This window comes from Euwallacea fornicatus, chromosome 29, assembly GCF_040115645.1.
Source record: "Euwallacea fornicatus isolate EFF26 chromosome 29, ASM4011564v1, whole genome shotgun sequence".
NCBI classification, from domain to species: Eukaryota; Metazoa; Arthropoda; class Insecta; order Coleoptera; family Curculionidae; genus Euwallacea; species Euwallacea fornicatus.
The window spans coordinates 2,387,063-2,413,968 of NC_089569.1; the positions used below are offsets into that span (position 1 = coordinate 2,387,063).

Genomic DNA, 26,906 nt, shown 5'->3' on the forward strand with positions numbered 1-26,906 from the left:
CTTCGCTTATAATTGCTTCGTATATTATGATAATGACGATATCATTTCTTGAAGCAAAGTTTACTAATATCAGAGACATAACACATTTGCGAAACTTTCCAGATATTATATTATTATGCTGATGATCTATTGGTTATTAGTCAGAGGAATGTAATTGGCAATTTATTCGATGATACTGCGGAAAATCGAGATCGTTTGTTTGTCGGAAAAACAAAGGTAAATTAATTTATTTCTGCATATATTTGAGCCCTCTTTATAGTAATATTTCGAAATTATTATCGGCAGTAATTAATTTTTCATTTTAAATCGAAAAGTGTCCTAAAACCGTAATTTATTACTCCGCATTGTTAACTAGCACTTTGCCTTATCTATTAAAGATTATGAATTCAATTTGGGAAGCCCCACGTAATTTATCATCACCCGGTGGTTTAACTAGGCTTTAATAGTAAAGATGGCTTTCTTGTCGGTTTCTGAATACAGATTAGATTCCCAACTTGTTTTAGAAACATGAAATAATGATGTGTTAATGATGCAGCCTTGCATCTACAGTTGGAGAAGAGTAATACGAGTTCAACAAACTTGCTGGTCTTTCAAGTCTCGTTTTTCTATTGTCCTTTTATATGGTAAATCACGGCTGTAATGGCTACTAACGGTTTTGAGCTTAAATCGAACCTTCCATTAACTGTACACCCGCATTGCAAATATAATATAGGTACAAACTACTGAACCTCCATCAGAATTGGTTAAGCATTGTATGATTTCTGTTGTTGACTCATCTTTTAGTTTTATGCTGTTTCTCCCTTTTGAAGCAAAAATCTCTTCCCCTTTTAACATCACATTTAATATGCGAAAAAAATCCCGAAAAAAAGCACGTACAAAAGGCTTTTTCTGCAATAATAAACAGGAGAATTTTTCACAAAAACTCGAGCTATTTTAATTTTTAACTGTGCCCGAATAAAGCATATTAAAGTATTTGTAGTATGTTTTGCATTTATAAAACTTAGTCCTCGTAATAACTGTCATATAAAACAAATTTTCGAAGTGAAATGTGTATTTTTGTATTGTTCGAGGAGGCTTTTAACGTAAGAGATTTTCTTTTCACCAAAGATTGAAGATGAGTGGCATTATTGAGTTAAAAAGGGAATATCTCAAAGTAGATGGAATCGATATTTATGAGCTAAGATTAGAGCAGAAATTCTGTTTGGTCTGTGAGTGAGATAGCAAACATAAAAAACCTCTAAATTCATAGTTACGTGAGGAATTTTTCAATAAAAAAAAAATAAAACGAAAATAAATTGAACAAGGTATGGGAAACATAGTAATACATATAATTTTCTTTAAATAAATGGTTTTCAGTGACCAAAAATACACACGGCATCCCATTGTAAAAATCATTCTTTTGAATGGCAGCATCAAAGATAGAGCAAATTGCACATTTCTGGTAAAGCTCCGCTACAAAGGCTGTTTAAGGTAAGTCCAAAACGGTTCAAGTTAGGTATAGGAACGGCCATGGTATAAATAATCCTCTTCAAATTTTCGATCGAAAAGGCCAGAAAGATGGAAAGTGCAAATTCTAAATCTTTGACAAATTTCCAATACCAAGGTGTTTTTAGAGTACTACACATCAAAAATTACAAGAGTGCAAAAATAATCCCCTTTAAATATGACTTTTATATATCGATAAATGTACAGGGTGACCTATTTAAAAAAATCATGCTTGTGTCATGCTGTGAATATATTAGGCAAATTTTCTCCTTTCCTGCCAGAGCTTTGCACCTCCAAAACTGTAAGAGATATGTATAGCGACAGGTATACTAGGAATAACATCTTATAAATTTTCATACGGTAATAGAATAAGTAATGCCCAGTCGCGTTTCCCACCTTCAAACTACCACATATTTGAATTGAAAACTTTCAGGAATTCAGCGGCCAATGGCTTTTAAATGAAACTGAAATAAAAGACTGAAAATATTTAACTGAAATGGTTTCATTTTGTTGTCATTCAGGCCCAGTGGTAGAAAAATTCAATTATTCAGTGTCGCACAAATATTACTGAAATGTTTGGTATTGGGAGAACTCGAAAATTGAAACTGTACCGTTTTCAATGGCCGGTTGGAAACATGAAAAGCTCGGTTTTTATGTTAACAATGATGATGGAATTATTTACGTAACTAAAAAATATGCGAGTTTCAAACAGAAAAGGAAATTTTATAGAATTTAGTGCATGTCTGCATCATTTCGAGGGTGTCCGGAGCATTGCGAATATCTCCGGTTATCAGTGAAAATAGGACGCATCCAAACAGCTCTACTAGATAACTCCCTCATATTGTGGTCTTAAATAAAAATCCGGGTTTAAAGCTGTCGCTTCTGCATATTCGACAATTCCATTCAAAACCCCACTCCTGCGGCTTATTTTTAACCATAGTAATTGCCTTGCGGGTTGCAAAGTATCATATGTACTCTGCCTGGTCTGAAAAAGAGGAGCTAAATATGTCAAGTGTGCACAGCAATGTATTCCAGGCATGATACTCATCAGCATATTAAAATGCCTCTTGCGAAAACAATTTTCGAGTAGCTTGTCAGTTGGAAAACAAGGATTAAAAGTGCATTTTTACGTATTCAGCTGCATTTATTCCTCCCTTCATGAAAACCGAAAAACCCTTTTCAGAGAACTTGGCAGCGATGCATCTTTGTTAGAAATTTTTACTTACAAGGAAAGTTTAAAACAACGTCGGTCATTAAGTTTGCTAATTGACTTTTTAATTAAACTTTAGACCAAACTCCTTAATGCCAACGCTCACTTTCCTCCAGATAAAAAATTAAGTTACGATTTAGATGAAAACTTGTTTGCAGTTTAAATTGCTTTCGGTTAAATATTGAGTTGCCACGGTTGAAAGTTCGGGAATATTGTTCCACTTTAGCTCCATGAATTATGTAAATTTTAAGCCTTCACTATTCTTCTTTTCCGGGCTTTCGGAAGACCATGATAACAATCATAATCTTATCAACTGGATCTAAACTATTCCAGTCACTTTGATCTAACAATGATCAGGCTTACGGTCGATGCAGACGATAAGGGAATGAGTATACAGAGTGTTCGATTCGATAAATCATACTTTTAAGAGGCGGAAAGCAGGAATTTTGACTATGAGAAAGAAGGTGAGTGCATTTTTAGCAAACCGACTCTACAGAGGCCTGTTCACGGCTGTGTAACTGAAAAATCGGAAGAGCTAGGTAGAGCGACGATAATACACTGACTTTCAAAAAAACCGCAACACCAAGAAGAACGCATTGTATGTATTTGAAATTTTGGTATGATTTTAGACTTGTAAAGAGAAAAAAATGATAAAAATTTCAAGTTCGTATTTTAAAGCGATATGAAGTTTTTCTTTACTTTTTTATCTGTGACGATCGTTCTTTTTGCAGATTTTTTTACAGGCGGATAGCGATAAAGGTATTATTGTCAATACCATATTGAACGTGTGGTAGTGCAAAATGCCTCGTGTACGCCAAAATGCAGTTTATCGTCAGTTAACTCCCTTTGAAAGGGGAAGAATTGTTGGTGTGCATGAGGCAGATTTACCTTTCCGCGAAATTGCACGTAGATTGGATCGAAACGCATCAACAGTGCTAAGAGCTTGGAGAGATTGGTCTAACGAAGGGTCAGTAAATCGTCATCGTGGTAGAGGCCGTCCAAGAATGACGCGAATACCAGCGACTTCGTCGTTCAGCGACAGGCGCCCCGTTTGAAACAATTCCGTCTCTTGGTGCTAACTGGGCAGCCACCCTAAATCGAAGGGTCACCCTTAGTACGATGTATCGCAGAATTCGAAGTTTTGGATCAAATTCATGTCGTCCTATGCGTCGGCTTCCATTATCACGAAACCACAGGGTGGCCCGACTGGAGTGGTGTCGTCTGAGAGTGCAATGGGTGGATGAGTGGAGAAGAATCGTGTTCAGTGATGAGAGCCGATTTTGTTTATGGCGATCTGATGGACGGTTACGTGTTAGAAGGCACATTGGAGAGCGATTAAATTTGAACTTTTTGGAAAGGCGTCATTCTGGTTTAACACCAGGTGTCATGGTTTGGGGTGCCATCCAGTATGGTAGTCGGTCTCCTCTTGTTTCCATTTATGATAGATTAAATGCTCAGAGGTACATTAATAGCGTCTTAAAACCGGTTCTTGTACCATACATGTACGACCATCCTGGAAGCACATTTCAACAGGATAATGCGCGACCACATGTAGCCAACGATACTTTGAGGTATTTGGAAGCTGAAAATTTGGATGCTTTGCCTTGGCCAGCTCGGTCTCCAGATTTGTCCCCAATAGAGCATGTATGGGATATAATGGGTCGGAGACTTCAACGTTTAGCTCGCCCTCCAGAGACCATAGATGAACTCCGCGAGCAGGTGCAGATTGCCTGGGATACAATACCACAGGAAGATATTGACAATTTAATTTTAAGCATGCCACGTCGCTTACAGGAATGTATTAATTTAAGAGGAGATACCACCCATTATTAAATTATTATGAAATTTTTTCACTTATTCAGAATAATTTTTTTTTGATATTTTGATCGTTTTTATCTATTACCCGACCCAACGTAATGCCAGAATTTCAAACGTGTACGATGTGCTCTTCTTGGTGTTGCGGTTTTTTTGAAAGTTAGTGTATTAGCGAAACTGGCATTTAAATTTGACTTATCAATATCAGAAAATATGCAGGTTGCCCGTTTAAAATTTAATTTTTGTGGTTATTGTATACAATTAATCTGAGACGTGCCATAAACCACTTTTTCCGAAAGAAGTATTCAAACATCAGCAAACCCATTACCTAAATCCTGTAGTAAAACATGGATGGCGCGTTAAGACGAATTTGCTGGTGTCCGCTTAAGTCTATTTAAAAACCGACCATTCTATTGGTCGCCGGTTCGGATTAATACGAAGGGAAGCGACGATGCTCGAACGCAACAGTCGCTAATCAGACGTAAACAAATTTGCCTAAATTTCTAGATCTAAACATACACAGCGTTTATTTAAAGCATTTTTAGCAGGAAATAAATAAATCACTCTTCATTTATTATGAATGTAAACTGCGCAAATGGCTCAAATAATAACGGAATCGCTCAATTTAAAGGCAAACCGCGTTACGCGATCTCAGTATAAATGACTATTTTTATGCTGCAGATAGCATTCGCATAGCCCACATCGAAACACAAATATTTATAACGATATTTCGGGCGCTTGTTAACACTTTTTTATTGACTCGAATCCCGCGATTTAAATTAAACCTAACAGCCGTTAATTTTTAGTTAGCGTCGATAGACATTTTTATGAACTCCTCATTTGAAGAAATATTTCACGTCACGTTCCTTCATTATAGCGGTATAATGCAACTTTGGGAAACTTAGACAAAAGTCAACTCAAAACTAACTTGCGGGGACCGCAATTTCAATAACTTTGTCGCAGTTGGTAACTGAGAAACAACTGGAATTGGCGGATAATAAACTAGAAGCTTTGCGGTTTAAACCTGCAATAACTTCCATGCTCCAAATATACCAACTCGTTTCAATAGCAATTAATTTTTTTATGCCGAGATTGCTGACCGATGGCGATTTTTCCAAGTGACAAACGTCAATTTTAAAACGTAGTTACATAAATCTCAAACTTCTTCCAGAAAAATTCAGAGAAATGTGCGTTTCTATAGCCAAAACAAGTTCGTACATCTAGAGTCGGCTTTTAATCAAATCGTTAGAAATGAATGCAACTGGCCGAGCTTTAATTTGCACGGACGATCAACATGAGAGCTAGAAACTAATTAGGGTAAACTTCAATTTCAATAAGTTTGTCGATTTTGCGATTATAGCGGAACAGCTGAAACCGGCGCTCCAGCCGCAAGTTTTAATATTTCCAAGTAAATACCGCGTTGTTTGGTTTTAATCGCATCCAATTTAATTAATACAGCCGATTTAATGCCCCATCTCACCTTTCTGTTAGCCATGGAACAAAGGAGTTCTTTCTGTTTAGGTTTTACTGGTAGACCTCCGGCTTCAATGAGGCGTCAGTAACTTTTGAAAGTTTGAGGTTGATTGGAAAGTATCCCTGTCGTGTGCATCCAGTCGCTGATTTATCTCGATTTCAGTTAAGTTTGAAGATAAATGCGAGTTTTCAATTTGCTCACGCAAATTGTTTGCACCCGTATCGCTCGAGTCATTCAACGCGAGTTGCTATTGGCAGCAGCGCTCACGACTACATGCGAATTTACCCCACAATTGGCATAGGACAAAGTTCACTATACTTTACACATGAGTCCTTTAATAAATCCAATTAGCTTTGGGAGACCTGCTCTGGGAGAGTTGCTCTAATAAAAGGGTTAGGTAGGTAAAAATTAAAGTCCAAAACCACCAGAATTGGCTGTATTTAGAGAGGGGAAAAGAAACGAGATTTCGATATTCTCTGCATCTCCGAAACTGTCAGAGTTAGCTAATAGGACGAAATACTACAAATAGTTTTCGTTAAATTACACAGGGTGACCTATTTAAAAAAATAAAACTGTTGGAATCAGGATAGGGAGGGGAGAGGGATCTGCATAGGGATTTTTGTTCCCAAACTGCTTGGTCCCGTATCACTGAAGTAAACCAGCGCAAGCTGCAGTTGGTCGCGGCATTTCCGACTCCTTGCGGACGTGCCCAACATTTGTGATAAGACTTAATTTGTCTTATCAAGGTCCCAATTAGATCATAATCAAAGCCGCACTCACATAACGTAACTTAATAGAAATCCGCCTGTGTCACGTTTTAACGAGCGAAAAACTTTTCTTGAATCCTTCCCAACTTTTTAGTAAATAAATCCCCGTTATTTTTCACAATGTAATTCCCAAAGCGGCCATTATTTTCTCCTCTACTTTAGAGCAGATGTATCTATTTTAGAGTCTTCTTAAACTGGGAATATACACAAATAGAAAGAGGCATTTGAAGCACCCCAGAAGAGGAAAACAAATTCCCTTATTCACTTGGAAAAATAGGATCGAGCAAGGGCACAAAGGGACGCACATTGCTAGTAGTGGACTCTAGAGGGACGAAGACCTTTTATCAATGAAAGTGGAAAGTGGTTGTTTATTCGCATTAGAACTAGAAAGATGCTATTTTTAAGTTTCGACAGAGTTGCTATGTATCCTCGCAGCACTCCCTCCGACTCTTAATCATTAAACACGAAAGACACCATCACGCAGTAAACATCCAGATTCATCCACAACTTTATAATAACCGAAGGCAAGTTTTATAGATAAACTGCAACAATATCTTGACCAAAAACTGACCTCATTCCTGTTAGAGCTACGGCTCTTCCAAAGTAGTACGAGCGTGAAATCACGGAATTATTATTAATTTTACTCGACTTGCTCTAGTAAGAGCCCAATGGGCCGTATTCCATATTCCAATTTAATTTGCAATTAAAATCCGGGGAATATCGTCTCAACAAGTTGCCCTCGACACAAGTGATATTAAACGTTATGAATTCGGTATTTATGGAAGGTTTTCCCTTTAATCGCGTTAAGAGCCAACAAAACAATATTGACCTTTAAGTAGATATAATTTTAGATTACGCTCGCTTATAGCGGTGTATTTCGGGATGATCATCTCATCGATTTCAAGAATTTTAACCTTTAAATTCATAGAATTCAATTTTTTTACAAGGTTCTGATATTGAAACTTTTATAGCTTTTTCCTTCCATTTCCTACGAATTTACGATGGACGAAAATTAATTCAATCTCACTTTTGGTTAATATGACCAACCCTTAAATATTTCCCAGCTTCGAGTAAGTTCTCAATAAAATTCAATTTCACAAAGGTCGGCCATTTTTACAGTGGTGAATTGCGCTATTCGCGGCGAATGACGCCCGGCCTATAACGTCCTGAATTGCGGCTTGAGGGTCGCTTTTCGATTATCTGCGGAATTTCACTCGCTGCAGGATGTCTGGTTTTATTAAATTTATTCTTTTTTATGTTCGGGAATCGAATAAGTGCCCTCCGGGATGTCTTATTTTAGAACATTCTTAACCTCAAAGATCGAGGGCGGCATTCGTACCAACTACTAGTAATCAGGGCAATTAACTAACGTCCGCAAGAGTAAAGTTTCGGAAAGGTCAGTTAGGATTGGTCGATTCTTTACGCAGATGCACGAACAATTCTCGGAAAACGGGAGAGAGTAAACTCGTATCACAATCCCTTTAGCTACCTATAGTGCACCTTTAATAGGCCAAATTATAATAAAAATTTTGGAACTCCTTCTACATGTATGAGGCGGGTATATAACTCCTAAGTCGTTCTTGAGTGAACTTTACGCCATGTATACATCGATCCAGACTGGAAACAAAAAGCGAGATCCTGGCAGAAGAATGGACTGGCGAGATGTCAAAAATGGCGACGGATGTGCGGTCCACCGACTGGGCTTGGCCCCGGAAGTCCTTCTTCCGTATAAAAAGTAACAAAAACTTTTGATTTAGTGGGTGCGATGATGCATTAGCCGGTTAAGGAGTTTTTTTGGGTCCCTTTTTGTCCAGCTGCAGCTGCGAAACTTTATTAAAACTTTTATGCCGGTAAATGCAGTGCATGAAGAACCGCGGAAATTGATTTTGATGTGGTAAAAGTAGTACAAGTCGGAGAAACCCTATGAGAAATAGTCACTTTTAAAAGGCTTGTAAATATGCAGATAAGTTTTATAGAAACATTTTTATCCCGCCTGACACTTGACCCCATTCTCGGCGGTTGTTCGAGCTTGAAATATCTTTGCAGTATTTGGACGGGTACCAGAATATTTTTATATATCATTCTTCCTACATGGAGGAGGTCGAGAAACTCTTATATGACTTTTTGCGAAAAAACTTATTGGGAATAGTATGATGTATTCCGATCTTTTAACGTGAGCACCTTGTGTAGTGTCGAATATGATGAACTGTTTAATCAACCGGAGCACTTTACTACAGCTTCCCTTATCAGTTTTCGAGTAATGTGAGCCCTGACAAAGCATTATCCTCAGTATGTGTTAAAAGTGTTATCATTATACTTCAGATGCTAAAACTCTACTGGTTTATATAGAATAACACAATTTCTTGGATTTACTACTTATCGGAGTTGTTTTGAATGTAAAAATTCCCATAACAATCTCTGTTTTTTGATTAATAACTGTTGGGATGAATAGGGACTTGTTTTCAAGGCTTTTCGAGAGAGCTTCCGACATGATTTCCATCAGGGCACTTATTGGACGCCCCGGCACTTCTATGGGATACAAATATTAGGTCGTGTAGTATGAAATGAGTAGATTCTCGAAATGCCACATTCAACTGCGAATAACTTCACTCTAAATCTACATTTGGACTTGACTTTTTTATGTGGAAAAGGCACATTCTTCCTCTTTCGATCAGAGTTTGAAGTGTTAAAAATTATTGAAAACTTTTATTTTTATAATAATTTTTGTGCAGCCATGCAAAATAGTGAAATTCGTGTGTTAATGAAATATGAGTTCCACCACGTGGAACCACAACAGCTCAGACGGCTCGCAATATTAATGATGTGTTTGGTACTGAAGTCACTTCACAGCAAACAGTATCTCGTTGGTTCATGAAATTTCATTCTGGCAATTGTGACCTAACAAATGAACCACGTGGACGACCTGAAACTCAAGTGGATAACGATCATCTGAAAGCCGTGGTGGAAGCGAATCCACGTCAAAGTGCGTTCGAATTTTCGTTAATATTCAGTGTAACCAAAAAAACAATATTGACTCATTTGGCTGAAATTGGTGAGGTGAAAGAGCTGGACAAGTGAGTACCGCATGAGTTGAGCGACATACAGAAAGAACGACGTCTCGAAGTTTGTGTTTCTTTGTTGTGCCGGTATAACAACGATCCATTTTTGAATCGGATTGTTACCTGTGATGAGAAATGGATCCTTTATGACAATACCAGCCGTTCATCGCAGTGGTTGGATCAAGATGAACCACCAAAACATTGTGCGAAAAAAAATCTTCATCAAAAGAAGCTTATGGTGTCCGTTTGGTGGTCCAACGCAGGTGTCATCCGTCACAGCTTCATGAAACCTGGTGAATCGATTACGGCTGATGTCTACTGCCGACAACTGACCGAAATGATGAGGCAACTGACGGTTAAGCAGCCAATCGAAGCGCACCGCTATTGTTGCACGACAACGCTCGGCCACACACCGCGCAAGTCACCTTGGCCAATCTACAGGAGTTGGAATTGGAAACTCTTCGTCATCCACCGTATTCACCCGACTTAGCACCCACTGATTACCACTTCTTTCAAAATTTGGATAACTTCTTGGTAGGGAAAGCATTCAACTCCGACGAGGCTGTCAAAGCTGCCTTCAACGAGTTTATCGACTCCCGGCCTGCAGGCTTTTACAGCAGGGGAATCAATGAACTTCCCGTTAAATGGCAGAAGTGTATTGATAATGGTGGTGCATATTTCGATTGACAATAAAAACATTTCATATGAAAAAAAATTGACTAAAGTTTTAATTCAATTCTACTCATTTCATACTACCACGACCTAATACTTTTGGTTATTACTACGGGCCTAAAAATCACAAGGTACAGTTCCTTAATACATTTTTCTATAGTTATCTTCAATGATTTTCAAGTAATTTGACCCTTCAGAAGGTCATCTCAATAGACATATTTTCCCAACGTTTGGGACGTTAAAATTTTACTATCTCATTTAGAACACCCTGTATATTATGAAACTTTTTAATTTGCTTTCAAAGCTTATTCACATAAATTATGTCACTCCTGCAAACGCTCGCCAGAAACCTAAGACAAAACCAGTCAGAATTAAAAAAAACACTTCCACTTTGCAAGCCAGCGCTCTCATTCGTCAGCGCTTCTCCAAACGAAGACTCTCGAGCGCAATTCGTTAATTTGGACCATGCAAATTCGTCTAGATGTTATTATTTCTTGCTGTAAGTTGAGATTTATTCCAATATGGGGATAGCCAACCCCTTAGGTGCTCCAATATAATTTTATTTATCACCCTGCGTGAGCTGCGCAGTCCCCGAGGCGTATCTTTCCGACCGCAAACGTTTCACTTAGGACATAATATCCGGCGACAAACAGACAACTTTTTTTATAATTGGTTTTCGGGGTCGAATTTCCGGAGTTTGCGAGACCCTCGAGAGTCCTCTCCGCACGTTTTTATTATTTATTTTTACGGTTTTAATTTTCCCCTCATTGCTGGCGAGAGTTTCATTAACTTACCATCAATTACTGCTCCTAGAAACCTTATTTATAATAATGATCAGCTTATTACCGATATAGAAAGGTAACATTATTCCTTATAGAGCGTAAGCTCTAACAAACAACTGCCAGAAGGGAAGCTCCGCGTAATGTGGCAAGGGAAACTTTAGAACTTTGTCGTGATTAAGCTTCTGATCTATTACTAAGTTATCAGTGGTTGGCTGTTTATGATGTTTATAATATTAAATCGGGTTTGACTGCAAAGTTCCTTTGAGATATGAAGCGGGTTTTGAACGTAGCGATAAATAAATAAACTTATGTTCTTTCAACAAGTGAAAATGGTAAGTTTGGAAAGTTCATTTTAGCGAAATGAGGCAAATTAGTCTGCACCCAGAGGAAATAGCATAATCGGACATTCCCGTGAATAATCGGAATGAGGGCGACCAATGGGCAGGTATAACTTGGACAGTCGAACGGGACAGAGACGCACCAACTGATCTTAATAATTTTTTTCTACATTAGTAGTTTGTTAATGTGGATTTTTTTTTAATACCGTCTAGCATAATTGTTTTTAGTGACTAAGCGATGGAAATCTGATGAGCAATTGTCAAGCAAAGAATCTTATCAACGCTCTGTTCATTGTTCGTAACAAAATTTATAGGCGTAGGGCGTTTACTTATCTACCTAAAATCTAGCGTTCAATTTTGTGAATTCATTTTCTAGGGCCATGAAGTACAACGCATCTTCGCCACTGTTTTTTTACCAAATAAGTTCTATCTGTTACCATTTATACACGATATCTAATTTGATATACACACTGTACATCCAAAAATTTTTAACGTTAAAAATTTTCGGTATGTTTCTGTATTTTTCAGTCCCACAAATTGGTTTAGGGCTTTAAAAATGAATTTCTGAGGACTTTCATTTTAGGATACTTAAGTATGAAATATCGCGAAAATAGGTATAAATTGGCTAAGATTTAAACTGTCACGATTTAACACCCCCCCAATCCATCCTTGCCTTCTCGAGATAATAGAATTGTGAACAAAATATTTTTACGCGCATTAAATATTCATAGCTTATTTTGTAAGAGTTTTCTTGTTCGTAATCTTATTATGTTCCAAATTATGTACTTAAACGGGAAGGCACTTTATGATACTTTAATGTTTCGAATAATAAAGTAGGAGATTGAGAGTTTTAAACTTTTTAATACTCTCTATTCAGACTTTTATACGAACATGAGCGAAGTTGTTGGACCAGTTTGTGTTGTCTCCACTGACTACGTATACCTTCGGGACGCTTCGTCGGTACTCGGCAAAGCCGCTCACAATATTATTAGTTCTAGTGAGGCGGACGTTAGCAAACTCGTCAGAAATAATTTTTATTGAAATTAAAACTTCTAATTCCCCTTGGTTCGTCTATACCGGAAATTACGAAAAAGCGAAGGGAACAAAATGACGTAGACAGTATAAACTGGATCATCTCTGGCCAATGGGTGGGCGTGTTTGCCCGCGGGCAACTTATCCGCCAAACACGTAACGCCCTCTTTAATCGGAGCCACTTTCCGGAGAAATCGAAATTTGTGCAGGAAATTATGCGGTAAATTGCTGCAAACGAACTGTCATTGGGTGCGGGCTGCATCTTTGGCATTGGCAAAAACCCCCGAAGGGGGAAATTTGTCAATTTGCGGGCTCGCCTTTGCGTTTCCGCCATTTTAGCGAGAAATGATCATTTTCTAAACCAAGAATATTCAAATATAAGAAAGAATATTGAGTAAAACTGTCGGACCATAGACCTAAAATTAGCATAATCGGATGTTTCAAGAGAAAGCCAGAAGGTAGAATTTTTTATATAAAATACTCTGTATATTATGCTATTTTACATACAAATTTAAATACAAATTTTCAACTTTTTTAAGGTGATTTACCTATGAAAGTCCCTACACCTTATCTCCATTGATTTTTGCATACTGTAGACATGAATAAGAGCAGATTTTCAATGTTTTTTAAAGGGAGTGTGTGCTGTAAATTTTTGGATCTATTTTCATTGATCATGTTATCTACTATTAAAAACTATGAATCGCTCCATCATAAACAATAATTTCCTAATGTGCAATGCAAGTGAGCTATCTTTATCGAATTTTGTTTAATTTGAAGCTCTATGCGGCAATAATTTAAAAACTGTGCTGGAGGCAGAAAAACTCAACTTTTAGTACATCATAAACAAATTGTGAACTAAGGGAACTTCAAACTGAAAAGTTACAGCGTTACGCCACGAATTTACAATTTTAATGGACAAGTTTTACCCGATTATCTCGTAACAATGATTCGGATATAACTTTGTTATCCCGCTGCGAAGCCGATTCGAGTTTAGGCCAAATTGAAAAGTTGATTGTGACCGGAGGTGGAGCAATCAGATAATAAGGAGAAATACAGTCTGGATTAGAGATTTTAATTGAACGAGAAGTCCCTGGAGAGGAAATTAACGCTCGGCTTTCGGCTGGAAAATGGCACGAGTTAAACGGCTTTCTTGAAACACACACACAAGGGCCAATTTTATATCGCGTAAGGTCAAAGCAGTCGCAGACATTTATTTTTTCTGACCCTTGCCCGAAGTAGCAAATGGACAACATTTCATACCCCATTTCGACTTCCGGAATTCCGCTTTATATAAATTTACCCCGGAAGAAATTTCTATTCTAGCGACATTAAAGTAACAGATTTCCTTTATATTATTTTTTTGTAAAAGTTATGAACTGTTGTATTTGTTTTTGAGTAGAGATAAGAAGGGATTCGCATGTTTCTCTCGCTCCGAGCAAACTCAGGATTACACGAAGACAATATCTTTCCATGCTGCAAATAACAGCGCGTTTGGTCTAATCGGCCACACAAATTCGTATGGTCATTACATTATTTCCTTTGATCAAATAGTATTCTCTTTTTGACTATAATTTTTATGAAACTGGGCCATCAAAAGCACCTCGATAAAATATTGATTATAGTCCTTAATGAAAGAAGTTTTGTGTCTCTAATATTTTATAGACAATAAAGAACATATGGTCCGATAAAATTCTGTTTACAACTGTTTCCGCCGACCTTAAAGGCAATATCTTGATTATCATGCCCCTGATTAATACAACACATAAATTGTGAACATTAACATTTATAACGCTGATTATATATACGGTAAGTCCGGCCATCAGGGAGTTAGGAAAATGATCGAGGTTTGAACAAAAATATTTTGTGACAAAACTTGTTTCAGCTAAAAATACCGAGAAAGTATTATTATACAATCGACTATATTTGACTTTATGGCGCACTAAATTAATAACAACCAGATTGATATTATGAAATTTTGGATATTTGGTTTCCCCCTGGCTTCGACATATAAATTTCAAAATATGTGACACAAAATTTATTTTTGGAAGGACGCTGCCTCCGTCCTGCGTGCTGGTTACCGACTAGATCATCCCGTATTACAATAATTTGTATAAATAGAATATTGGGCTCTCACTAGGTCATGGTACATGAGAGCCAACGCTTTCGATCGGATATTTAAGTATTAAAATAATCTAAGAACATTTTCAAAAAACAACCTAACCATATAAAAGTGTGGAGGAACACGCATAAAATCATCTTATAGCAGTTTACCTGCAACCCTTCTCTGAGGAGCAAACTGTGACGTGACCCTCCAAACTGCACCCAGTTTTTCCCGCAGCTCTGAATTAACTAAAACTAATTCAAACTCATAAAACCCTTTACAAAGCTGTATCGGGATTTATTCTACTTTACCATTATCACCATATTCTTACAGACCATTAACAGTGCAAGTCCCCTTTGAGGTAACTTGGAAACTCCTGATAGTAAATCACCTACATTACAGTCTCTATTGAATAAAGCTTGAAAAGAACCAATAACATAAATAGGGGCGCTAAAAGTGGGTCTTCCCTGAAATCGCTCCAAGCTTCATCGATAATGATTGATTAAAATAAAAAACCTAAAATTAAAATGGTGTTAGATTAATTAAGTAACATCGAAGGTCCTCGACTGCAGTGAAAGCCAAAAGTTGGGAACATAAAGCAACACTTTATGAGAAACCGAGCTATAAACTACCCAGTTTAAGCAAACTGAATTATAACACATCAGCAAGTTCATTACTGAGGTTTAATTACTACTTCAAACTAAAATTGTACTTGTTTTAAGGCTGAGAAGGAAAATTACAGCGACTATTAGTTTACAGGAAAATTAAACACTTTTAGGACCAATACATCAAAATACTGACTTTATACGGAATGTAATTTCCATGGAAATCAATAAAATAACCAACAAAGTTTCATCATAACGTTGTTTCTATGAAAATTATCCTCTCTGTCTTAAGTGAACTAGAGATATCTCCCCATCTAACGAGCACAGTATAAACAAATATCTGTCACTAGATGGTGCTAAAATTACCTTAAGTCGCGCCTTAGTAGTAGTTATGATTAATTCATTCCCAAGGGTCTAACTATAGCTGAGTTCCAAGTTGGGGTAAAATAAAACCCCTTCTCTATAGAAGGTGATTTGACGAAGCTTCCCTGTACATACTGCAAATTCAGTCACCAGATGTCGTTAGCCAGAATTCATGGAGATGATAAAATTTTTCACTATATGGCTCTTTGCATTTACCCTATATACGTGCAGGTTTTCCTGCTTCCATGTTTTCTCGAATTTCTTAGAAAAACTACTTTCCCTTTTTGTCTCTGCTCGTTTCGGCGAAGCTTTTTTCTATATAATATTATATGTTGAAGGGTGTTCCGCGGCTGAAATAGTTATGACGCCCACGCCAAACAAATGGAGCTGGCAGAACTATTAATCACCGCCGGTTATATTTGTTCGCCTCCGAAATCGATTAAAACCTTTATAGATAACGTCTGTAGTTTCTAAAGTTTCCAAATTTTCACTGTGAGATAACGAGGTTCTTACTTTTGGTGATGTTTGTCGAAGAATCTGCATGAGGAACAGATAGCTCACAAAGTTCTGCAGATTACATCAAGCATGTAAAATTACTATTTGAAATATCCAGTATTTTTACGTTTTATTTTTTTTTTACTCTCGAATTCAACAGGTGTCAACGCAACATTTATATAATAAGGCTGCCAGAACTAGTGACTAAATATATCTCTGACTTATATTCCTAGTTGAATGGAGGGAAAATCACTTTGCTTTATGGATTCGCATAAACAGTAAACGAAAAACAATCTCAAAGATTCTATTTTTAGCATTCCTGCTATACTATTTCTGCATGTGCTAATGAATATGCTTGTATCAACACACAGTAATTCTGATTCATACTTGTGTGACCGCAGCAAAAGTGCACCACTTTATCAATACTTGAAAAAATTCTTATTCGCATATTACATCATGATCGGTCACTCTCAGAAGCATCACTACTCGTTTAAACAATAACGGGAGGCGTGACTTCATTCCCCATACCAACCTGAATTAGTTCAATTGATTTGACCACGCCCAGCAGATTTGCGAATTTCTCCTCCGTTCAATTCCTTTGAAGATATGCTACTAATATTCATAAATGTTGAAACCTCATAATAAGCCGTTTTAAGGGGAAAAGCCAAAGTAGTCATCTGTGGCAAACTTTAAAAACTATCATAAACGTTTAGCAAAAGCAGGAGTGTGTTAATAAAAGGGGGTGAAAAACATAGAAATAAGATGAATAATTTGTATAAAGTGCTGGTCTAACGACAGTGTGGTATTTCAATGACTTGCTGTATATATCGATTAGTCTAAAGTTTCACTCTCATATGTACATACATTTAATCCGAAAAAGCAGGAGCGCACACGCACAATTTTCAAGTAAAGACCAACACAAAAAAAATCAAATGGATGGTACCATGATGAAGCTACGATGCGCTAATGATTTAGCGTAGATTGAGCTTTAAAGATTCAGTACCATTTGAAATATTTTTTTTATGTGATAATTTCACTAAACGTACTTCAGGAGAACCTAAGGGGTGTGGCAGAATTAGAGACTATATCATCCAGTAAGCCCCACCCTGAAAAAGCATTGTTATTGGTTGGAATGGGGCGTGAGAGGGTAACGCGTTAAGAATGTGTTTGACCTAATGAGCCAATGAGGCGCGGAAGAGGTGTGGCCCGGAAGCGTCATTTATGCCGAGAGCTTTTTATTAATTGTCTGTCAAGGACATTTTTAATATTTAGTTAATTAATGTATTTTGAGTTTCTAAATAATATATATTTTTTAGCGGAAAGCCTGTTCATAAATGAAAATGACACAATAGCAACTTTAAGCAGGAAGTCATAAATTCTAAATGACATCACTTTAGTTATAACCAGAATGGTAATATCCAATTAACCTACTTATCAAGCTAAAGCATATTATATGAATTCCAAGTGGGAAACATGGCTCACCTGTTAATCCGACGACGAGCAGGAGCAAAACTGCGGCGTTTGTCCAGAAACAATGTCCCTTTTCTCCCATTCTGGAAAGTTAATAATGCACTGCAAATCCACTTAACAAGTTCGGCTGGCAAAGGAAAACTTTTCGAGACATTAAACACAGACGTACAGGAAAACTGTTCGACTTTTTGAGGCAATTCGCATTGCCGGAAATCCGCCTAAAGTTAAGGTTTTTCTTTGACGTGTGTCAGTTCTTTAGATTCGAGAAAATCGTTCTTGCAGTAGTTTTATTTGCAAAGTTTCCGGCGACCTGTGCAACTCCAGCGACGGAGATCTATTTTAAAACTATTCGAACTAGCGTCGTTTTAAATTTAGAAAGTTGTCGGTATTTTCAAACTTCAACACGCCTTTTACGAACCGATAAATTGCTACTTTCTTTCTGCTCCTCCTGCACCAAAACATCCATCCGTACAGTGAAGAAACTCACGCGAAACTCGAATCGTTCGCGAGTTTTTGACGACCACACGAAACTCGACCCCTTCCCGGGAAAGTTTCAGCGGGACTGAAACGTCCTGAAATGCCTGAAAATCGCTACTGAAAACAGTGTCAGAAGCTGGAACACATGCGCATCCTGCAAAAATTAACAGGTGCCGCGTTATTAGTTCATAGGTTTCCATCGTTTGGTTTTTTCGCCGGGAAACGGACAAGGGTGTAGATGAATCAGGTCAGAAGGGGTCAGTTGCGGGTAATGAGGAATTGCGGAGTCTCCTGCGAGTCTGCCAACGATTTCCAGGGCGAACTCCTCAAAAGCTTTCAGCCCCTATACGCTTCTCGGGACAGGGAGCTACATTAATTTGAATGTGGGACATCCACTGAGATGCGCGTGAATTCTTCCAGTTATCTCAAGGGTAAATTTTGGTACTCAAATATTTCCGACAATTTCAAGAGGGGAAATACATAGTAGAACGCTTGTTTTTTAAGAATTGTTTTCGGTACTTACTGCGTTGTCTGATTTGAAATTTTATATTGTTGTCGTTGGCTATAACAACTACAAACTACTTTTTTAAATACTTATTAAACGGGAAACAATGGCGATTTAAAATACAGGTCACGGCGAAAGTCCGGAATAAAATTAATATGTTTTCAACGAGGGACTTAAAAAAACAACGCTGAACTACGTGAAATGATTTTGAGTTACATGTGTTTTTTGTCGAAAAAAATTATATATTTTCCTTTAATGCCTTAGCTGCAATCCTACTCAACTTTTTTTTGAGTGGAAATATACGTCGTGTGTGGGCTCGTTGAAAAACTCATGAAAAATGGAATCGTACCATCCCTTTTTTTTCTCTTAGCTGTGTGTTTACTAGGAGAAAACAATTTAGAAACCAAAAAATGATAAATACCTTAATAGTCTTTTCTATACGTTATAAAGCGCAGCAAATGCTGAAACCAACTTTCACCCTCTACTTGGCATGCTCCCAGGCAATGTTAAACACCAATAAAAATTAATATCGATATGCTGTCTTTAATTCTGAATGAGTTTTTATTTTACTTTAATTAAATAAATAAACGAGCGAAGTGGTGTTCAGCATATTAAGATATACTTCAGAAAACGAAAAAAAATGCTGTATTTTTATATTAAGCTTATTGCCTCGATAAACAATATACAGGGTGAGTCGGGAGGATCGTGCCAAACTTCAGGAGCGTGTTGTACATAAAAAATAAATGTAAAAAAACTCAAATGTTGTTATCCGATTTTCGTTTGTTTACACGTTGCAGCGTAAATAAAATTAAAACATAAAATTTAAAAAAAAATTATAAATTTCATAAAAACTTCCATAAATTAACGTTTGGATATCATAGTAAATGTTCAAAAATATTGCCATCAACTTCTAAACATTTTCGGCTTCGTCTATGAAGAGCATTCGTTGCGCTCCTGATTGCTTCATGTCTTTCTTTAATAGCAGCTGCAGCATTTCTAATGCTGCAGCTGCAGTGCATCTTGAGTGTCCACTTTTACTCTGTACACTTCAGTTTTAAACCAACCCCACAAGCGATAGTCTAGTGGTGTGAGGTCTGGAGACTTTGGAGGCCAACTAATAGGGTCACCACGACCAATCCAACGTCCAGGAAACGTTTCGTCTAAATGTTGCTTAACCTTTATGTTTTAATTTTATTTACGCTATAACTTGTAAACAAACGAAAATCGGATAACAACATTTGAGTTTTTTTACATTTGTTTTTCATGTACAACACGCTCCTGAAGTTTGGCATGATTCTCCCGACTCACCCTGTATATTTTTATTTTGAAGCTTAAGCGTATCCATATTAATTTTTATTGAAAGTTACTTTCGCCTGGGAACATATCAAATGAAGGGTGGAGGACAATTTCAACATCTGCCACGTTAATTAACTTGTGGATAGGGCAAAAAAGGTATTCGTCATTTTTTTGTTTTAAAAATATATTTTTTTTAATTTGCTAATAATCACATGATTAAATGAAAAAAACGGTATGGTAGGATTCTATTTTCCCTGAACTTTTGAACGGACCCACATACGACCCATGTTTCCATAAAAAAAAATAAAAGTTATGTAGGATTGCAACTAAGGGGTCGAAAAGAAATATTTCATTTTATTACTAAAAAATATCCATAACTCAAAATTAATTTACGTGTTTCAATGTTTTTTTTTTAAGTCACTGGTTGAAAATATAGTAACTTTATTCCGGACTTTCGCCCAGCCCCGTATTACATGTCGAATGTCTGCAGTACACTGTGAAGGTCGGTAGAACAATCTTTAACAGAAGTACCAAAAAAATTTCGTTTATTGATGGAAACATTCTTTACGTGAACCTAAAGAGTTAAAAAAATTCCAAAAATTCCAAAAAAGGCAACGTTTAAAAAAAAGTAATGTTTTCATTAGAAATTATTGTTGATAGTATTTTTTATAACGTTAAACAAGGAATATATGAGAGATTTATGCATAGGTCAATGAGTTAAGAAACATTCTCTCAAAATTTGAGTTCAAGTTATCGTGCGAAAGTGCAAAATATTTGATTTTGAGAAAACTCGTTTATAGTGTGAGAAAACCGCCAAAAATAAGCGTTCGAACTTTCATTGGCGTTCTGCGATTGACCTCTTAAACACCTTTCACGCAGATCTTTCCGTAACAAGTCCTCATATATCGGCAACATGTTAATTTGTACATCTTGATGAAAACGAAATGGGTAGTTGTTTTCTTCTGGCCTGAGAGTTTCTACTATTTGCACCCTTCGACCGGCCTGACGCCATCGCAATTTTAACAAGAATTAATATAGAAGTAAACCCGACGCCAGTTTCCCAGTTTTGCTAGAATATTCTAGCGGTGTTTCTGTAACATTTTAAGGGAAAAAAGTTCAAAAAATTAGTTCTATATGTACTTCCCTCTTTAAGTGACTCTCCATTATATGCTTTTTCCTTGGGGCATTGGCAAACGCCGCAAAGTTTAAAAGGAAAATACAGTCTGGCTCATTTCAATATTGCTAATAAATTAAGATATCTTTAAACTGCTATTAGAATGTCACTTTTTATGTTTCTCAATAACTTCTAGAGTCCCCAGGCGAGTTTTCAAATCAACAAATTTTACGGCTTAATCGAAACAAATCACTCAAACTTCGATATTTCAAAGGAACTAAAAGTTATATTTTTCAGGACTCTCTTTGGTATTTTTTAAACATTTTTGTAGGTCAAGAAAATATCAAATTGATTTTCCATTCTCGAGATTTTTAAAAGAAATACACGAATTATCGTTCCACTTTCCTAATTCTCGCATAATCAAAAACCTAAAATTAAAAAAATAGTTTATTTTAATGAAAAATTCACAGATGGGAAAAAATATCTGAACCCTTAAAAACGACTTAATTCTAAATAAATCACAATTTTGATCAAACCGAAGAACTTTTCGAGTACGCTTAGAACCGAACAATCTGACCTCCTATAAAACACCATGGCTTCGCATTTCCACCATGAACACTAAACCTAAGCAAGCCTTATCTACTTAATATATGTATCTTCGATAACAATAGCAATCTACCCTAATCCACTTCCAGCTTCCTGAAATTCCCGGTAATCCCGGACAACGACTCCTTTTCAGCCCCACAAGAGACTCCCTGCCTTCTTAGTGCTGAAACAGCGCCCTCTTTTTCCCGTTTCGTAAACAATCCCTCATTTACTTCCATTCTGTCATGCGACATTAAAGTCGGATGTGACTGCCTTAACTCCTCTTTCCACAATTCTGAAAAAGAATGACATAATTAGCAGGAATCAAAGAAAATAATTTTTTTATGTGGTAATACCAATCATTTCAGCCATGGGCATGGTTCCTCCATATTCTTTGGGCAAAACGTCTTTTTCTACATATCCAGAATTATTGACTTCCTCTAAATTTGAATAGAGCCTTACTCGGCTCTTAATTTTATCAGAAATTAAAGTCATCCCCCAATCCAGGACGAATTTCATCGAAGGATGGATATGGAAACCATGGACTTCTTTGTGCCTCATCGGAAGGGTTTTCTAGAAAACAATTTTTTTTCTGTTATTTTACCGGTCGTTTACTGAAACTCCAGCTCAGCCACCTGGAAAGTAAACTTTTCCAGGCAATTCCTGCTTCTCTTCATGCTTTGCCAATCAGCACTAATTAATTGCTCGTATTTACTTATGCGGACTTCGAGATTAATGAAAATAACGGGTGTTCATTAAAAAACCTCGCAATAGGCAATGAACTGTAAACGTAGGACGTTGATTTTGCTATGAAAATTCTGACTGACAACAGATACAAGATGAATTTATTCAACACATGTCTGTGATATTTCGGTCTCTGCTTGAAACTTTTGTTAATTATCAATCTTCATATACCTACCTCTCCATTTTTAACAATGCGAACAGCTTCTCTTATGGTAAACAATGTTAAATAGGCAAATCCAACTCCAGACCCATCAGCAAAGTGCACGAACCCTCTAACCTGATTCTCCTCGTCTTCCATTAGAGTTTCATAGACAATTCCATGGATTCTGCACATGTCCCCATTGGTGAATTTTTCCAAATCAAACACGCCTGCCAAATAGACTTTTAGATCACTGATGTTTCTTACAAAAATAGCAAAAACCTGGTCTAGCAACTATCACTCTCCTTCCTTTGCTATCCCGTTTAGGACACGCAAACATATATCCAAGATTGGTCAGTTCCTCCATCATGGGAATGGTAATGTCCAAACAATTAAAGGCTACTCCGAAGCATTGGCGGAGAAGAATGTACCTTTCCAGGGCTTCCTTTGCTTGTTCCACGCTGAATTTTTTGAATCGCAGGAAACGTAACAGGAATCTTGCGTCTGCGAAACATATTCCTAATCAACATGCCCAAAGATTCGCTCCGAGTTGAACTATAGAACTTGCTATCAATTTAATAGGAATTCAATTAGGGAATTTGCCAGTAGAAGACTTTTGAGCGAGAATTTTTTCAAAACAGTTTTCTATACAAAAAATCTGTACAAAATTTTACCATAGATTTCCAAGGTGAAAACATGAAGATTTAACGCAATTTACTTTAGTACAAAAGAGGACGAATTTCAAAATATCAAATGAAAAAGTTAAGATAAAAAGAGGGAAAAAATTACTTGGTTTGTAATGCTACTATCTGAACAAAATGTCGAATTAGGGGTTTTTAGGGACGAGAACTCAGAATCAGTTTACATTTGCCATACACATTGTAGAGGACGCTGTCAACGCTAGGTAATTCTCTTTAAATGGGCATAACTTTATTTATCGCTGGTATAAAATTTATTTGCGGCTAAAGTGTGTTCCGACATGTTTTATGAAAAAAAATATAACTTAATACAAATCCCTACAGGCATTCCTTCTTGAGATATGTAAAATTTAAAGTTTGTTACATGCCTTGAAAAATAACTATAAAGTGCATAATTATTCGTACAACACAGTAAAATAAGTAATCAAAAATTGGTGTAGTCAAATAAAAACATGAAGATTTTAAAGAAATGATAAGAACTGAAGATTAATTGAATGATTTGATTTTTTTTTCGTTTGAAATGTGCGGACATGTAAGTGCGCTGATAGCGCCCTCTACAATGTACATGAGAAATATAAACTGAATGTGAATTTTCACCTCTGAAAACCACAGGATGCGACATTTTCTTCAGATAAAAACATTTGAAATTAAGTAATGTTTTCTCTTTTTAAATCTTTATTTTGACGTGTTATATTTTGAAAAACGGCCACTTTTGGACTAAGATAATTGGATGAAATCGTTGTTTTCGCCTCAGAAACGTGTAGTAGAGTTTTATATAGATTTGTTAAAGACGCCCTGTATTTTTCAGCTCTTCAAAAATTCACTTAAAAAGATGTTGAATATCTCCGGTGATCAATGGAAAATTCGGTATTTTAAGAGTTAGACTACTTTGCGTACGTCCAAAGAATTTTTGAAATATTTCAGGATTTTCGCGGTAACTCTAGGGAATTTCTGACTTACAAAATGTTTTTTATATCTCTTGATCAGAGGATAATTTAAACATTTTTCAGAGTCATGCCACGTTGGATAGTTTCTAAAAATTTCTCTCTTAGTACTTCTGGACCGTTTTCAGGGAATTTCTAATTCTATCGGCAGTGTGTACTTACCCCGTAACCTGCCTCTGACTGTGACACGCCACTCAGAATAAATACATATTAATCAATTTATTACCCAATCTGCAGTTCTTAATCCTTGGATTCTGCCTGATCCACTCCCTCATAGACTCGAGGGCTGAATCTCTGGTCTTCTCATCCTCCCTCAACTCAATTTTTGCTATCTCTTGTGTTTCCGGCAGCAAGGGACAAACATAAACATCCGGCTCGGTCACCCATTGGCGTTCAGACATCTTCAAAGCGATCTGCAGAAATCCACAAAGTTCACGGGCAAATTAAATCTACAAGGCCGCTTTCACATTATAATTTAATACAGGAAAAGGCCTATATGAATACTTGACTTTCCCCTTGAACTTAATTTACCGGAAAAAGAAAATCACCGGACTACTGTTTTTTAACTAATTAGCAGAGTCTCAACGGTGTCAAAAGGTACTTTGTAAAACCTCGGTACGTACAGTACTACTATCTACACAATTCTCAGTGATCAGACACTAAAAACCACCATCGAGGCGAATTTACCAGTGAAAGTTCGAGAAACAAAACGTAACTCGTTACATAAGCGATCACTGGGTCAGTTGTGTGTAGGTAACACTCATTGCGTTCTACTTCAGATGGTTATTATAAGCCTTTGTGGGTTAGTGGGTATTGCCATTAAGATATTTCGATTTGCACTTATCTTCTGCATGGTTGGATAATGAGCGTCATGATAATTATGTAAGAGATGGCCACCATGTTTTTCAGGTATATAGAAGCTTTGAAGTGAAGAATTAAAGATTTGATGATTGAAGAGGACAAGTAGATAAAAGAGCAGATTTTTGTCGTTAGAAAATCATGCAGCAAAATCTGCCAGGTTTTATATATACAGACCCCCTCATGTTCTAGAGAAAGAAAGAAGACCAAATCAGCTAAGACTTTCACAGAAAACCCTTGTTCTGGAAAAAGGAAGGTCACACTCTTCCCTTTTCTCAGTCATTGGAAACGGTCTTTGCTGATAAGCAAGAATCTATAGAGCTGATAGTTATCTTGAGAATTTAGCAAACAACATAGACTCCAGTTAAATGCAGAAAAATCTAATTCAATGATTGAAAACATGCTCCTCCTTCTTGAATCATAACATAAATTATATTCCTCAACGATTGCAAATTTCTCAAAAACTAAGACGAGCTGGATCTAAATTTGTTAATGCATGAATGTACTACACTTTTCGGTAGATTGAAAAAAATCTAATAAAAAACGAAATACAAGGTTTACCTGTGAGAGCTGACACAATCCGTATATGAAAAATTACAAGTTTAATTTATTTTTTAAAACTCTATTTTTTTGTACAAATTACCTGACATTGTGAAAAAACAAAATAGACATTGAACAATTTCATCGTGAAAACTGCGCTAATGTATCTATTACCTACGCAGTATAAAGTAGTTTATAGTTTTTTTCATTTCGATTTACTCAAAAAGTATTAATGTTTAATATTTATTTTCTCATTCTTTCCACCAATCCATTGGTGTAAAAATAATTGTATGGTGCTATGTAGAAAAAGTTACTTTTTTGAATGTAAAAATTCTAAATTTAATCATTTTTCGCATAAATTTTATCAAAAGTCTTTCTTGATTTCTTAATTGTTTATAAAAATGTGTAAATTTTCCAGTAATTTAAAATTTGTATCATCAACTCATATCAAATAGTTTTGTAGATAAATGCATTTTAGTAAAACTCGACAAATGTCGAAAAAGTCCTAAAAATGTACTAAAAACAGTTGAGAATTTCCTCTATGTTGTATTAAGAAATTTATATTTATTTTCGACAAAAAAAACTGCCATGTTCCATGTAAAAAATGAAGTGTCAGTTTCCGGTTTTATCGGAAGTCATATCCGATTCAAAATATTTTTATCATGTCAGATTTTCTCCGCAAACAAAAATACAAACACCTATTATCTCACAAATTCAAGATTGTTAGATTTATAACTTTTCTTCCCCGCCCAGTAGATTAAAACTGAATTACATCAAAATATATACGTTATTTTGGTAGATATATCAGGAAAGTGTTATAAATACACCTCTTAAACCAAAAAATGACTAAAGTTACTCCATTAAATGTGACTATGTTGTGTCGTAAATATTGTAATTAAGGGTTGTTTTATCCTAAAATTAAATTAGTAAATTATCGAAAAAAACTGACCTTAGAGCTCAAAAAGGCTGCTACACAAGACACAGCTGATATCAATACTGAATCCCAAATTGTGCCCCAACGAGCAACAAACTAAATCTCCCACAAAACACTACTTTAACCAAATAGAAATTTGTACCCAAACGAACCTCCCTCTACAAAACCCAAATTCGTATCCCGCACCGCCATTTCTTCGTCCTTGTTCTGTTCACCGAAGAACCGGCCCTCTTACTTTGTCTAATTTGCTTCCTCCTCTACTAAAATTCAGTAGATTAAGTAAACTCTCCTTTATCGGCTTGTTATCTAATAATTCGGTTGTTTGATGATATTAGATTTAACACATGGTTAGATATTACATAGAATTGCCCAAGACAAGACGGTGCAGGATAATTAACCAAAGA

The 26,906-nt window shown here is 36.4% G+C and overlaps 2 protein-coding genes across 9 annotated transcripts in view; both read right to left on the reverse strand.

Annotated features, from left to right (window-relative positions):
- nrm (neuromusculin) overlaps nucleotides 1-18,245 on the reverse strand; it is a 205,846-nt gene extending 187,601 nt beyond the window's left edge. For all 4 annotated transcript variants that reach the window (XR_010733525.1, XR_010733523.1, XM_066297911.1 and 1 more), the window contains exon 1: nucleotides 17,681-18,245. Coding sequence is in view for 2 of the 4 variants with exons in the window: in XM_066297911.1 (XP_066154008.1) it covers nucleotides 17,681-17,750 (70 nt within the window). In the remaining 2 variants the exon portion in view is untranslated. The remainder of the gene's footprint in view (nucleotides 1-17,680) is intronic.
- A 3,248-nt stretch (nucleotides 18,246-21,493) lies between these two features.
- On the reverse strand, nucleotides 21,494-26,613 carry LOC136347477 (retinaldehyde-binding protein 1-like). 5 transcript variants are annotated; one of them, XM_066297499.1, is made up of 6 exons: nucleotides 26,518-26,613; nucleotides 24,397-24,583; nucleotides 22,811-23,032; nucleotides 22,565-22,758; nucleotides 22,002-22,218; nucleotides 21,494-21,940 (listed from the first exon to the last, which is right to left on the reverse strand). In XM_066297499.1, the coding sequence occupies exons 2-6, from the start codon at nucleotides 24,569-24,571 to the stop codon at nucleotides 21,741-21,743; spliced, it is 1,008 nt and encodes a 335-aa protein (XP_066153596.1). In that variant the 5' UTR covers nucleotides 24,572-24,583; nucleotides 26,518-26,613; the 3' UTR covers nucleotides 21,494-21,740. The 5 variants fall into 5 exon arrangements, with proteins under 5 accessions (XP_066153596.1, XP_066153599.1, XP_066153600.1 ...); XM_066297502.1 differs by having other exon boundaries at nucleotides 24,397-24,619; nucleotides 26,518-26,581; XM_066297503.1 differs by lacking the exon at nucleotides 26,518-26,613 and adding an exon at nucleotides 24,702-25,307 and having other exon boundaries at nucleotides 24,397-24,619.
- Nucleotides 26,614-26,906: the final 293 nt, after the last annotated feature.

Excerpts from the sequence above, each read along its gene's own strand:
- LOC136347477 (XM_066297499.1), bottom strand. The coding sequence starts at position 24,571 with ATGTCTGAACGCCAATGGGTGACCGAGCCGGATGTTTATGTTTGTCCC. Across the intron at positions 23,033-24,396 it reads GATTAAGAACTGCAGATTGG|ACGCAAGATTCCTGTTACGT; the intron begins GTAATAAATTGA and ends TATGTTTCGCAG. Across the intron at positions 21,941-22,001 it reads GCCCATGGCTGAAATGATTG|AATTGTGGAAAGAGGAGTTA; the intron begins GTATTACCACAT and ends ATTCTTTTTCAG.